Source organism: Martes martes (assembly GCF_963455335.1).
Source record: "Martes martes genome assembly, chromosome: 5".
Taxonomy (NCBI): Eukaryota; Metazoa; Chordata; class Mammalia; order Carnivora; family Mustelidae; genus Martes; species Martes martes.
Genome location: NC_137892.1, coordinates 18,087,632 through 18,102,999, shown reverse-complemented (window position 1 = coordinate 18,102,999; position 15,368 = coordinate 18,087,632). Strand labels below are relative to the sequence as shown.

The following is a 15,368-nucleotide window of genomic DNA, read 5'->3' as shown; positions in this document are numbered from 1 at the left end:
TGGTGATCTCAAAGGAAGTTCCACCCAGACCTTAGTGAGAATAGGAAACATTTCTACTTCACCAGCCAGGAACACCCATCTTACAACCAGACAACCTGAGTTTCTTGGTCTCCAATATTGATAGGAGAAGCACAACACCAATATTTGCTTTTGTGGGCTTTTTGAATCATTTATATTCCTTCTCAACATACTCATTTTCCTGTCCCTGACTTCATAGGAGTTCACTGTATGTTTAAATTTAAAAATGCACTCAATATGAAGTGATGTCATGTTTTTCGGTTAATCTCCTTTTTGATTTCTCAAGTTGATAGAAAGCAAAAGGTAGAAAGCATCTTTCATAGTTCTTGAATCACAAAATATCTCTGGTCACATCTAGTGAGAGGAACCATTGTCAGGAGAGTCTTCATTCACTATACTCCCAGAGAAAGGTCTGGGACCTGAACCCAGCCCTGTGACCTCAGTGCTCAGAGCACACTCAGGGTCTCAGTGGGCCACTCTGGCTGTCACACACTGGAACCTATCCAGTGTTGCATAGTGATGGTGAAGGAATGATGGTAGAGCCTCTGTGGGAGGCTGAGTGGAGGCCAGCCAGCTGCCTCTTGGGCTCATGCATCTAGGTGAGCAGCTCCCCAGAGCTGATCATGGTGCTAGCTGGAAGAGAAGGAGAGTTTTCAAGGCTTCAGTGACCAAAAAAAAAAAAAAAAAAAAAATGGGGAGTTATATCTCTGGAATCTTCCTCAACCCTAACTAAAAATATACTTCCAATCCAATGGAGAGAAGCTGAGGCATGAATTAGAATAAAAACCCATTGGGGATAAGACTGTATTCTGGAAATTGCTCCTAGTTTCTGGAAGTTGGTTTGCTAGAGTTGCCATAACAAAATACCATGGGCTGGGAGGCTTAAATAACAGAAATTTATTCTCTCACTATTCCGAATGTATGACTTAGATCAAGGTGCCTTTGGTTTTGCTTCTTCTGAAGCTTCTGTCCTTGGCTTGCAGATGGCCCCATTCTCCTGTGTCCTTATATGGCCTTTCCCTGTGGGTGCATCCTTCTCCTCCTTCTTTCTCTGTGTGTGCATCCTTCTCCTCCTTCTAAAATCAGCCCCATGAGTCACAGCCCCACCCCTCTGAGCTCAGTTACACAAAAGGGCTTTACAGCTTCAACACAGGAACTTGTGGGTATACACTTCACTCCAGAATGAGCCCTAAGTCTAAAAATATGTTTAGTAACAGTAGTCTTTGTGTAGTGTTAGAGTTGGATTACAGAATGTTGTGTGCATGTCTGGGAACCCCAGCACCCCTGGAGAAGTCCATCAGGGGAGGACCCATGAGCATGAGCCAGCACATCCTGCAGAGCTTAAAGGACATGACTCAGGAAAACTGCTTCAGATACAAATGTGGTTAGACATCATTAATCTCCTCAAGAGAGAAAGGGGTGGTCACAGGCACCAAGTTACAGTTACAGTCTACATCTGAGTTGTAAGGTTAGGAGTCTTCTCAACTGGCCAGTAGAGTTAGAAATACAGAAAATATCTGAGAGATGGGAGATTTGGGGGTGTTTTGTAAGCAACGCATCGTATTCCTTTCATGCAATGTGTATCTGTATATTATGACCCAGCAATTCCACAGCTAGTTCTAGAGAACGTTTGCCACAGGTGTACCAGAAACATGTGTAAGATGTAGAAGAACGGTGTTGAAGAGATAGAAACAACTGTAAAGAACCCCAAACTCAAATTTCCACTGACAGTGAATAGATTATGTGCTATCTTGGCAAAATGGAGAACACATGTGAGAGAAACAATGTAAATGAGAAGCACCTTAAAGAGGATGGAACACAAACTAATTTAATTTTTCTAAAGCATCCAAACAAGCAAAACTAAATGATATAATGTCTGAAGAAACACACATCTATGGAAATAACTAAAGAAAGTAAAAACAAGCAAACAAACAAATGAACAAACACACACACACACACACACACACACACACACACACATTAAACTCCAAATTCAAAGGATCTGTACATCTGAGAATAGATCCAGAGAGACACGATATGGGGTGATGCTTGTGGGAATATCCAATGATTTAAGTAACATTCCAGTTCTTAATTTGGGAGTTAACAGGTATTTTTCTTTATATCTCACTTTATTCTGTGTATATATCCGTATAGTATCATATATATGCTACTGTAGCTAGCTGCTGAACATTATTGCGCTTAGAACACATAATAAGGAACAATGCCCAAGGGGAAGAATAATGTCAGCAGCCATTATTATTTCACTAGACTCTATTTTATTTTATTTTTTTTTAAATTTGACAGACAGAGATCACAAGCAGGCAGAGAGGCAGGCAGAGAGAGAGGAGGAAGCAGACTCCATGCTGAGCAGAGAGCCCGATGCGGGGCTCGACCCCAGGACCCTGGGATCATGACCTGAGCCGAAGGCAGAGGCATTAACCCACTGAGCCACCCAGGCACCCCACTAGACTCTATTTTAAAGCAGCTTTAGTGTCACAGCAAAATTGAGCAGAAGGTGCATAGGATTCCCATGAACCCCCTGCCCTCACACAAGTACAGCCTGTCCACTGTCAACAACTCACACCATCCTACAATTCATTTTTCTCCCTCCATGTCCATAATTTACATTGGGTTCCCTCTTGGTGTTGTATATTCTATGAGATTTGACAAAAATATAATTTATCCACCATTATCATATCACACAGAGTGGTTTCACTGCTCTAAATGGCCTCTGTGCTCCACTGGGTTGTCCCTCCCTGCCCAGAACCCTTAAGAACCACTGATCTTTTTCTCATTTCTATAGTTTTGCCTTTCTTGGAATGTTACATACTTGGAATTGTGCAGTATTTAGCCTTTCCAAAATGATTTCTCTCACTTGGTAATATGCGTTTCCATTTCATCCATGTCTTTTCACATCAGCTGTCACTTAAGGAGCCTTCTGAATGCTGAGTGTTGATGGAGGTCCTCCAGGTCACTAGTCCCCTGGTGACACTTCTGACATAGTACCCAGGGATAAAGACAACCAGGTGACCATTTAAGGAATGGAATGGAATTGGCATTGGGCTTTATACTGGCAACATGGCCTGCTAGGAGGAGATAGATCTTCAGAGTTCTAAGAGAAAATGATGTTGTTTCCTATACTCAAACTATTTATTAAAAGTGACCACAAAACGAAGTCCTTAAATGGAATAACAAAGACTCAGAAAGTACCTCCCAGGGAATTTTTTTTTCTCACTTTGTTTGAGAATGGACCTAATGTGAATGAACAGGGAATCCAAGAAACACCAGCACCACCAAGGTAATGGATGGATGTGAGCAAGGCCTGTGCTCCAGGCTGGGAGAGCAACTAGTCCAACTGAAAATAAGAATTAGAAGAGTTCCATGGGACACTTTCAGGGAGAAAGGATTTTCTGGAGTAATGTCATCATAACTATGCAGCATCATCTGAGGTTAAGGGAATGGCATAGTATTATTATGATAAAACCATACTGTGCCACTTCCTCATCCCCTTCTTAATTTGCCTCCAGATTTGTTTAATTATCTTATACCTTCAGTTACAAAGATTTGGTGGCCAAAATTTTACACATTGGTCCAATTCAGATATGTCCAACAACTTTAGATTGGGTTCCATACTGGGTGTGATCTTCCCAGGTAAATAGAGTAAGGTCATGTGGTTGATGGAGAATGTTGCTAGGAAGGATGGTTGCTCTTATGAGGAATGAATTATTCCCACAGTGGTGAGACCCAGGTTATGTTACTTTCAGTGTGAAGAGTGAGGTTTCAAACATCATTGAACAAAAGCTGTTATAAAAAACAATTTTTGTTACACACACACACACACACACACACACACACACATGGCAAAGGGAAAAATCTAGAACCAGGGTCTAAAATGGTTTCCAATTAGGAGAATTTCCACAGAGTCTATATATGTTGGGTTAACTGTATAGACAGTGAGGTCATAGGCAGTGGTTTAGTTTCCTCAATGTTGACAATCAGATTAAGATTCCTTTGACCGACATAGGAGATAACTTTGGCAAAGAACACAACATAGAGGGTAATTTTAAGTAAACAAACACTTCTCTAAAGGAAACATAACCTAACAGGTACTATTTCCTATGACAGGCCCACCATGAGCTGTGCATGTGACGAGCATGAACTCTTGGAGGGGGTGGCAGTCAGTGTTACTACTTACAATAGTCAGATTTGCTTATACATTCAACAGTTTTCTATTCCCAGTAACAATGGCCCTTGTGTCCATTTCCTGTATCCTTTTTTTTTTTTCCTATATAAATGTTTTTGTGCAATCAGTGAGGGGAGGTATAAGGGCAGAGCTTTGCAGAATACCAGAGTGGTCTTGGAACCTTTCAAAGAATAGCTAAACATACGTTCTCCATTATATTTCCCAAAAGAGAACTTCCCAAAGGGATGTTCTCCCCTCTGTATCTGTATGCCTCTATAAGTCCAGAGGTGAGAAGTGAAGGAACATGAGAAACCAAGAGGGTCTGGAGAATGGATGTTAATGTTAAGTGATAAGGGGATGTCAGAATGAGACTGTATGTCACAGCGCAAATCTTTTCATTCACCTTTGGATCCGGGCTCATTTAATAAGTGATAAGAAGTAGAACAAATTTTAGAGTTTCCCAACAGGGATTCAAAATGAGAAAATCAGCTTATTTGTCTTGAAGAACTTAGAACCAATGAAAGTGGAAATATTAAGCTTGACTGAAAATTCAGGAAGGGTACAGTGTGAAAAGAGGACCCCAGATGTCCTGACTTCCCTCCAGAAGAAACCACAGCTCTTCAGATGATGGAGTCTGTGAGGATTTTCTTCATGATGGTCCTGGTATCCTTGGCAACTATTTCAAGGAAGTGTCTGTGTTTCCACACTCTCAGGTAGTTGAGAACAGTATCACCTAAGAATGGGATGTGTCTCAGGATTGAATATAGGTAAGAGGCTGTATTACAATTCATGAAAGATAATATCCTGTCCCCAGTGAGGACAGTGTGCAGATCCTGAGACTTCATAATAGCCTTGTACGCTTCCATAGGTTTCCCCCACACTCTGGGCCATCTGCTGGAGAGACTCATCATCCACACCAAAAAACAAGTGGTAGGCCCTCAGACACTCTGCCAGATCATCTGCATTCTGGATGCCAAGGACGTCCTGGAAAGAATTTGAAGCTATTTGCCCCTGCAAAGAGGTCACTTTGTCATTAATGACCTTCTCACAGGTGTCAGACAGTTTCTCTAGAGGACAATGGTACCTGATATCAGAGATGTCCCTGTGCAAGGTATCCCTAAGCTCTGGGAAGTCATTCAATAAAGGGTCAAAGCTGGAGACCAGGAATATGATGGGTTCGCACACTCCCTCCTTTTGGAGAGTTTGCCAAATATTCTCTCGGATATTCTGCAGGAGTCGTTCCTCTGAGAGGGTACGTGTGCTGATGTCCCGGTCCAGCTTGGTCCAGACAATGTAGGACTTCTTTCCCTGTCCCTGGATGGCTTTGGCAAGCTTCACAAGATTCATGCTGAACTGTTCCGATGCGATGATGATGAAGAGGTCATACAGACTAAACTGCATCTCCGCTAGATAGTTCCCCAGGGTTTGGGTACCTGCCCCTATTCCAGGTAGGTCCCACAACTCCACATTGGGAAAGTGGGAAGAAAAGTAGCAAGTGGGAATCTGGGTGGTCCCCACCACCCCAGTGGGAGCTGAGTCCTCCTGTTCATGCCCAATTCCCCTCAGTGCATTGATGAAGGAAGACATGCCATTGCCAGAGTCCCCAGTAACAGCAATTCTCACTGGGGCACTAGATGCTATCTCCAGGGTTTCCCTGGCCACAGAGACCACCCCCAGCAACTTTGCTTCTACCAGTGCCTTTTCAATGTTTGTGGCAGTTGCCTTAGGTAGGACTGTCCATCCTGTATTGTACTGCAGAGCAGGGCTGAAGGATGTAGACAATGGAGTGTGAAGGGACTGACTGACCTGTGTCATGTCTCTGATCAGTGGAGTGACCTGTCAAAATAAGAAAAGCAGGAGAGTTAGGAGGGCCAAGTACACAGGGTGGCTGAGGAACATCAGATTTGTTATATCAAACTGAGGGTATCAGATCCACTCCCAACTCACTGCAAAGGTATGTAGATTAGAAAGAGCAGGCCTTGGGGCAACTGGCTGGCTCAGTTAGTAGAGAGTGGGACTCTTAATCTTGGGGTTGTGAGTTTGAGCCCCATGTTGGGTGTGGAGATTACTTAAAAATAAAATCTTAAAAAAAAAAAAAGAAAGAAACAGCAAGCCCCTGAAAAACTGTTCAATAGTTTGTCAAAACTTTGAACGTATTATTCAACCATAGAAAATGAGGAAAACCTATCATTTGTGACAACATGAATGTACCTTGAAAGCATTATGCTTAGTAAAATAAATCAGGCAGAGCGAGACAAATACTGTATGATCTAACTGATGTGTGGATCTAAAACTGAAATGAAATAATTCAATGAAAATCAGATCAGGCTTGTGGAGAGGCAGAGACAGATGATGAGAGGAGGGTGAATTGGAGGGAATGGTCAAAAAAGTACAAGATTTCAGCTATCAGTTAGGTAAGTACTATAGGAGGAGGAGCTAAGATGGCGGTATCCTAGAAGGACCCTAAGTTGGTCCCCTCCCTCAAACACAGCTGGATAACTGTTAAATCATCCTGAGCACCCAAGAAATTACCTGAGACTGACAGAACAAAGTCCACAAGTAGAAGGAGAGAAGAGACCACATTGAGGAAGATAGAAGCATGGAAATGTGGCTTGGAGGGGAAATGGATCATGGGTGCTAGAGAGAGGAGGGAGCCCTGGTGATGGAGAAAAGCACACAGGGGAGAGATCATTCACTCTTCTTGGAGTGCATCTGTGAGAGGTGGAGTTCACAAAGATGCCTCTGAGGGGACAAAAGTGTGAACGGACCCCATTTCCCTCCCTCACCCCTCAGGACAGGCACAGAGCCACCTGCTCAGGGGGGACTCCCCCTGACCCTGGCTGCCTAGTCACCTTGCTCCAAGTCCCAAGCCCCCGCACTCTGGTTTGACTGCCCATCTCAGTCAAACCTGCCTGCATCAGTCCCAGTGAGACAAAACCCTCCCCCAGAGGACCAGCACAGGCTCCCAGCTGCAAAATGTCCCTAGAGTTTGGAGTTTTAAAGGTCAGCAGCCTTGGCTGGGCTAGAGTCCAGAGCACACAGTGCTGTTCCTGGAGAGAAGGCAAACAACCCAGAGACAGAGAGCATGAAAACAGCAATCTGAAAAACTCCCGAGACACACAGAAGGGAGATTATTAGCTCTTCTGGCAGTGTTTCCCTGCAAGCAGCAAGCAAAGAGACTCCTCCCTGTGGACAAAGGAGGGGCTGACGCCATTCCCTCCCCCACCCCCACCCCTCAACAATAACAACCTTCAGTAAACAGCACCACACCAACACTGCTTGCCTAAGCTGCTTACTCCAAGTCTCACACTAATGCACTCTGCTGGTATTGCTGTTCTTGACCAAGTTTGCCTCAGTACCAGTGCAGTGAACCTCAGAGCATAAAAGGGCAAACCTGGCTACAAGCCAGAAAGATGGAGCTCCGGGCTGGCTCAGGCTGAGGGAAAATTTTGAAAAACGAAGAATATTTTTGGAATGAGAATACCTCCCTTGCCTTTGTACTCAAAACCTTCTTTAAGACCTCTCTTGAGCTTTCCCAACAATAGCTCAAGTTCTTGTTTAGGGGGGAACATAGAGGTTTCTCAAGGTCTTACCAGCCACCTTGGCTCCAGGGAGACAATCTCCTGGCTGAGTTCCAGGCTCACTGAGTTGGTTGTATGAAGGGGTTTCTTCTGGCCCTGAGCATGCTATGTATTCTGGTTGCCTTTAAGTTTGCCGCTGGTATGGGATGGGGAAGGCTAGATGTCCTGTGGGGCCCAGGCCAGTCAGAACACAGGATTTAGGCTAAAACCCTTGAATTCTTTCCCAGGTTTATCTAAATCCCATCACAACCTCCACTGTGTACCCATCTCACCTTGACTTCCTATGTGCTAGATCAATTGAAAAAAAAAAATCCTGTCTTTTCAAAAGGTGAAAAGGTCCCAGAAAGTATCATAAAAACACATATACAGGCCTTGGCACTTATAGTAAATAATTCCCTAGACTCTCTCTCTGCTGGCCTTAGTGCCCAGCAGGTTTGGGACATATTTCTGTTAGAGGAATGAAGCACAATGCATCATTGCATATCCTTCACTCCTTGGTTGATAAATTAATTAACTTTTCTTCCTAAATCTGTCATCTGAAATGTGGAAATGTGGAAGCTACTCCAGAGTCCACTGAAAGGCAAGTAGGGGCGAGGACAGAGTATGACACCTCCCCCTCAATGTGGGTGTGGGAAGTGAGCACATACCTATGCTTTCCAAACCATTTCTGTGACCATGTCTGACCCAGCCATGGACTTTGCAAAGTCTGCTCATCAGATCATCTATGCTGGGTCCTACCGGAGGGGGTAACTGGGGCCCTGCAGCACCAGCCACAGCTCCCTATCCCCCACTACCTTCTCATCTGGTCCCTGCCCTGAACCTCATGCTAGACAACCCTGCACATGGGACCCTCTCGGAATCCTTTAAAACCACACTCTCCTCATGTGACACTGCCAGGCCAGGCTGGAACAAGGGTAATTACATGAGAGGTTGCAGGGTCTTCCAGGAATCTTCAGTGTGCAATTTTTGGCATGTGTGAGCCTGTAGGACATTGAGACTCAGATTGCTGGCCCAGAAGTTGAGAGAGGACCTCAGAGATCAGCCCAGAGAGAAAGTGACCCCTCAGCTCCCAACTTACTGATCTTACTTCTGGTCTCCCCTCTTCCCCAACAGACTTTGAGGTCTCTGAATAAGGAAACCTAGGCCTTTATGGAGAGAGTCCGGGGAGCAGATTCAACTAGAGAGGGCAGTTGAGCTTACAAGAACAAGAAACTGTGAGCAGATCTTTCATCTTCTGATGGACACCAGCAGTAAAATGCACACCTGCATTCACACACATGCATACACCTGAGGAAAGATTTACCAATAATTTCCCTACCCTCCATTTCGATTTACTGCATCTATTCCAATGGGTAGCTTTTTTGAACTCTTGTTATAATGCACCAGATAGATTTCATGATCTAAGAAGCAGAATGAAAAACACTCATTAGTACATTTCCCATGCAGGATCCTGTATAGTTCATGTCATGCCCAATTATCTTGAGCCATGGAGCAGGGATCAGCCTTGGACCGGACTAGAGTTCTGAGGCATCAGGAATTTTTGTGAGCATGAACTCAGTGTAGAACAAGCCCCACATTTCTCCCCATTTTATCACCACAAGGAAAAGGTGAGTAAAAAAATCAACATATTGATTTATTCTAGGGAAGTATAATAAACATCTGCATCATCAATGGGCATGAAGCTCTAAAGGACATGGTCTGGGGAAATAGTGTTTGAAAAACCCACTTCACCAATATATAAATAGAATTTGGTGTCCAGCAATAGGGGCAGTTTCTTCAACGCAGTTAAATATTTGCATTCTGGGTAGAAATAACTGCAAGTAAAAAATGCAAACTTACAAATGAACTTGAAAACTAGCTGTGGATGCCAATGAACACACACAGACAGCCAACAACAGCCCTTGGTAGTATGGTAAGAACTACCTCTGAAACTCAGGTACCCTTGCAGTGATGGGGCAGTTTGTAATGGATGATAGAAAGCTCCCACTCAGTATCTCTTGAGGGCTGGGCTGCTCCCCAGCAGTGTGTGAGTATCTGTCTGGGGCTCGTGCCCTCTTTGTTTGGTTCTGGTCTGCTGTGGCTATGAAAACTCTCCTAATTTGAACCATTTCACACCCTAGATCTACATTTTTCTCCTGGGTGGGTGTATATATAATGAAAATGGTTTTTTTATAAGAGTTTTTTTTTTTTCCAGATAAAATTTGAAACCTCACTCTCCACCACCAGAAGTATCATAACTTGGTTCTCACCACTGTAGGAATCATTCAGTCCTACCAAGAGCATCCCTCCTTCTCTGCATCATTCTCCATCAACCTCATCACCTTACTCTACTTACCTGGGAAGATATTCTCCAATATGGAATCCAATCTGAATTTGGTGGATGTACCTAAAGTGGACCAATGTGTATAATTTTGACCCATCTTCAGGCTTCTGCTCAGAGGAGGATTTTTTAGAGGTTATCATAAATATTAACTGAGATGGAAAGTGAAGTTAATATTGAATGAAAGTGAACTGAAAGAGGTGTAATAAAGTGATAAAGAATCCTATGATTAAATCCTGGCTCCAGTATGCCCTTGCCATGTGACCTTGGACACATTCCACTGTCTTAGTTTTCCAATAGTTAAAATGGTGTTGGTAATAATATTACATCCTTGGGGGTCCATCCCAGTCCCGGTTATGCGAAGATTTAATGAGTTAAAGCACATAAAGCACTTAGAATAAGGTCAGGCATGGACTTCTGTAAATGTTTGGTATTATCATTATCATTCCTTCTCTTCATGGCCAAGAAGGGACAACATAGGTCACATTAAAAGACAGTTCCACCAAAAGGTGAGTGTCCTACTCAGATTCTCCATCCAGTGGAATGAGAAGAGTCTGCTGGAGAGTCCTGCAATCACATGGAAGCCTTCAAGGTATAGTTACATCTCATCTTCATCCCAACTGAGCTTGTTAAGTTTCCTTCTTGGAAAGTTCATGAAGCAAAAGACAGTCCCATGTAGAGCACTGTCCTGCATTGTGAGATCCCCAGAGAATGAGGGAAGAGAGAGAAAACTGAGATGAGTGGTTAAAGGGCTTTAAAGGTCAGAATGGCTATAGGTGCAGAGTTCTTGGGATAAACCCAACCCTAGACAGCCTCTCCTGGGTGTTCATGATGAGGGAGAGTAAATAAGAGGCCACACCCACTGGAACCTCCCATAGCACAGGCAAGGAGAAAGCCAGGTCCAACTGAACACCAGAAAGCCTGACCACTGCAGAGGTCTACTGGAGGGGTTGAGACCACCAAGTTTCCCACACAGGAAGTCAGCTAGAAATGCATTCATACAAAAGAAGACAGATCAACAAATGAGATAAACCAGAAGACAAGGTGATCAGAACCTCTGATGAAAGTCTCCTCCTCATTGACACAGGGAATCCCAGCAGGGGTGAAGCCAAAGAGGAATGGAAAACACAATCATGACCTGCTGTAGGTCAGTGGTGAATGTTCAGTGGAAGGTAGATTTAATATGGCTTCTAACAATATTTCCTATTTTCATGGCTTCATTTATTCCTATTCTGTGGAATGACTAATGAAATATGGCATCAAGAATGGAATGTCCAGGCACCTGGGTGGCTCAGTCAGTTAAGTGTCCACCTTCAGCTTGGGTTGTGGTCTCAGGGTCCTGGAATCAAGTCCTCCATCAGGGTCCTTGCTCAGCAGGGAGGCTGCTTCTCCCTCTGCCTGCTGCTCCCCCTGCTTGTACTCTCTCTCTCTCTCTCTCTCAAGAAAAAAAAAAAATAAAGAAAGAAAGGAAGGAAGGAATGTCCAAGATTCCAAAATTTTGTCATGAAAAGTCTGCAGCTTCTGACTTACAAATCCTCTGTTCACTGGCTCGTTCTTGTTCTCTCTCATGCGTTTGCGCTCACTCTCTCTCTCTTTGTCTTTCTGTCTCTTCCATCTCTCTCTCTCTCTGTCTCTCTCTGTCTCTGTCTCTCAGCCTAATAACAGTAGAATATTTAAGCTAACCTGTTGGAGAGGTCCTGAAGAATTACAGGCCTTGTGGCGGAGAACAGAGGCAGCCAGCATTAACTGCCAGGCATGTAAGTGAGTCATCTTGGGAGCAAACCCTCCAGCCTCAGGCACAGCATCAGAAGATGGAGCCAAGCTGATAACTTGACTGCCACCTCAGGAGAGACCCTTATTCAGAATCACACAACTAAAACTGCTCCTATATTTCTGACCCTTGGAAACTATAAGCAAATAAATGCTTGTTTTTCATTTCATTTCATTTCATTTCATTTCATTTGCTTTATTTTTTCAAATAAATGCTTGTTTTAAGCCACTAAGTTTCAGGGTAATTTGGTCCACAGCAACAGATAACAAATAATACCATCAAGAAGCTCCGCACAGTACTGGCAGCCGTGAATGACCTCTTCCCTCACTATAACACTCACTCCTGCATGGACCCAGCATGAAGGAGCTGAACCCTCTTCAATCACAGCCTTTCCATCCCTGGCCCCTGGACTTGTCCTTCCCTGCTGTCTAGTGAAGGATCAGCCTCTGCTAACATTCCCAGGTCATTTCATCCAGCCTCAGGCCATACAGACTTACCCAGTTGGAGGCTCTGTGTTTAAGAAGAAAAAATAGGGAGGGGCAGAAAGAAAGAATGAAAGGAAAGAAAGATGAAAGAAAGAGAAAGAAAGAAAGAAAGAAAGAAAGAAAGAAAGAAAGAAAGAAAGAGAGAGAGAGAAAGAAAGAAAGAAAGAAAGAAAGAAAGAAAGAAAGAAAGAAAGAGAAGGAAACAGAGACATGCTCAGTAGGGAGAGGAAGAATAAATGTAGGTAGATAATAAATAAATTCATTCCCTGGGAGGTAATAGAGAGGGGAATAAGGAGATAAACTTTCTGAGTCTCTGCAGTTCCAATTAATGCCTTCATATTCTGGTCACTTTTAATAAATAGTGTGACTATAGAATTCTGTTTTTGACATCATTTCATCTTAGAATTCTGAAGATCTATCTCCTTGCCATCTTAACTGGTATAAGATTGGATCGTATTGTGGTTTTGATTTGTATTTTCCTGATGGCTAGTGATATTTTTCATGTGTCTGTAGCTATTTGTATGTCTTCTTTGGAGACATGTTTGTTCATGTCTTTTGCCCATTTCTTGACTAGAATATTTGTTTTTTAGGTGTTGAGTTTGGTAAGTTCTTTATAGATCTTGGATACCAGCCTTTTATCTATAGTGTCATTTGCAAATATCTTCTCCCATTCTACGGGTTGCCTCTTAGTTTTATTGACTCTTTCCTTTGCTGTACAAAAGCTCTCTATCTTGATGAAGTCCCAAAAGTTCATTTTTGCTTTTGTTTCCCTTGCCTTTGGAGATGTGTCTTGAAAGAAATTTCTGTGGCCAATGCCAAAAAGGTTACTGCCTATTCTGCTAAAAATATCTTACACATGTTTCTGGTACACCCGTGTAGAACCTTCTCCAGAAATAGGTGTGGAATTGCTGGGTGATAACATACAGATTCTTACACATTACATGAAAGGAAGACAAGGCATTGCCCCCTTAAAAAGTCTGAAATCTCCCATCTCTCATATATTTTCTGTATTTCTATTACTATTGGTCAGTTGAGAAGGCTCTCTTACACTTATACCTCAAATATAGACTATAGTTGTAGTTTGGTGCCTGTGATGACCCATTTCTCTCTCAAGAAGGTTACATGGTATCAGACCACATCTGCATCTGAAGCAGCTTCCTAAGTCATGTCCTTTAAGCTCTGCGAATCTACTGGCTCATCCTGCTGGATCTTCCTCTGAATGGAATTCACCAGGGGTACTGGGGTTCTCAGACACCCCCACACTATTCTCTCATTCAACTGTAACATTACACAAGGAGTACAGCTACTAAACACTTTTTTATACCTAGGGTTCATTCTGGAATAAAGTCTACACCCACAAGTTCCTGTGTTGAGCCCTAATCCTCATTATGATTGCATTTCTAGGAGATTTTTTAAGGAGATAATGAATTTAACTGAGCTCAGATCTGTGGGACCCTATCTAATAGGACTGATCTCCTTAGAAGACGGGGAAGAGACACCAGGGATGCACACAGAGAGAAAGGCCATGTGAGGACACAGGAGAAAGGAGCCATCTGCAAGCCAAGGAAAGAGGTTTCAGGAGAAGCAAAACCTACAGGCCCCTTGATCTAAGATGTCCAGCCTCCACAAGAGTGAGAATAAATTTCTGTTGTTTAAGCCTCCCAGCCCATGGTATTTTGTTATGGCAACCATAGCAAACCAACCTCCTGATTCTAGGAGCAATTTCCAGTATATATATATACACACACACACACACACACACTTTATATATATATGTATATACATATATATAGGAGATTATATATTATATTATATTATATATGTATATTCATATATATAGGAGATTATATGTATATGTATATACATATATAGGAGATTATATATATAATATATATACACGCATATATAGGAGATTATATGTATATGTATATGTATATGTATATATACATATATTATATGTATATATGTATATACAATGTGTATATATATACATATATACACATATATATAAAATGTGTGTGTATATCACATATATCACATATGTATATGTGATACATACACATATGTACATATGTATATGTGATACATACACATATGTACATATGTATATGTGATACATACACATATGTACATATGTATATGTGATACATACACATATGTACATATGTATATGTGATACATACACATATGTACATATGTATATGTGATACATACACATATGTACATATGTATATGTGATACATACACATATGTACATATGTATATCACATATATACACATTAGAATAGTATTCAGCCTGAAAAAAGAAAAAAATCTTCCTATTTTCAATGAGATGGATGGACCTGAAGACTATAATTCTATAGCTTCAGATATAGCTGAAGACTGTAATGTTATGGGAAACAAGTCAGTAAGTGATAGACAAATACCATAGGATTTCACGCATATGTGGAATTTTAGAAACAAAATAAGTAAACAAAGGGAATGAAAAAGAGAAAAAACACAAAACAAGGAACAGACTCTTATCTAGAGAGAACGAACTGCTGGATATACCGAGGGGGGGTGAGTAGGGGGATAAGTTTGATACGTGAAGGGGATTAAGAGTACATTTATCATGATGAGCCCTGAGTAATGTATAGAATTGTTGGATCACCATGTTGCACACCTGTACTAATATAACACTGCATGTTAACTGTACTGGAGTTAAAAATATAATAAAAAATAATAAATTAAAAATAAAATAAAAATAAAAATAGCTTGGGAGAATAATTGACTTTGATGTGTCATGTAATCTAGCTGCAATTGTTAGGAACAAGGAAATTAAATAGATAAAAATTTAATTTTAAAAAATTGAGGTAAACTTTTAAATCATTTCCAAAATCCTTTTGATAAACTAAAACCTTAAAATTTCACCGAGTTAGATTCAGGAGTGATTTAAGTTAAATTCATTAAATGTCTAGATTATTTCCAAATAAGATGAAATAATGAAACATTAACTACTAATCATGTTTCT

General features: G+C 41.8%; 1 protein-coding gene across 1 annotated transcript; it reads right to left on the bottom strand.

Moving 5' to 3' along the window:
- Positions 1-4,821: 4,821 nt before the first annotated feature.
- Positions 4,822-6,016, bottom strand: LOC308343826 (immunity-related GTPase family M protein 1-like; the record flags this gene model as incomplete). The annotated part of the gene is given in 2 exon segments (XM_080805007.1): positions 4,822-5,076; positions 5,078-6,016. Coding segments are annotated over 2 exon segments (1,194 nt in total).
- Between the last annotated feature and the right edge of the window lie 9,352 nt (positions 6,017-15,368).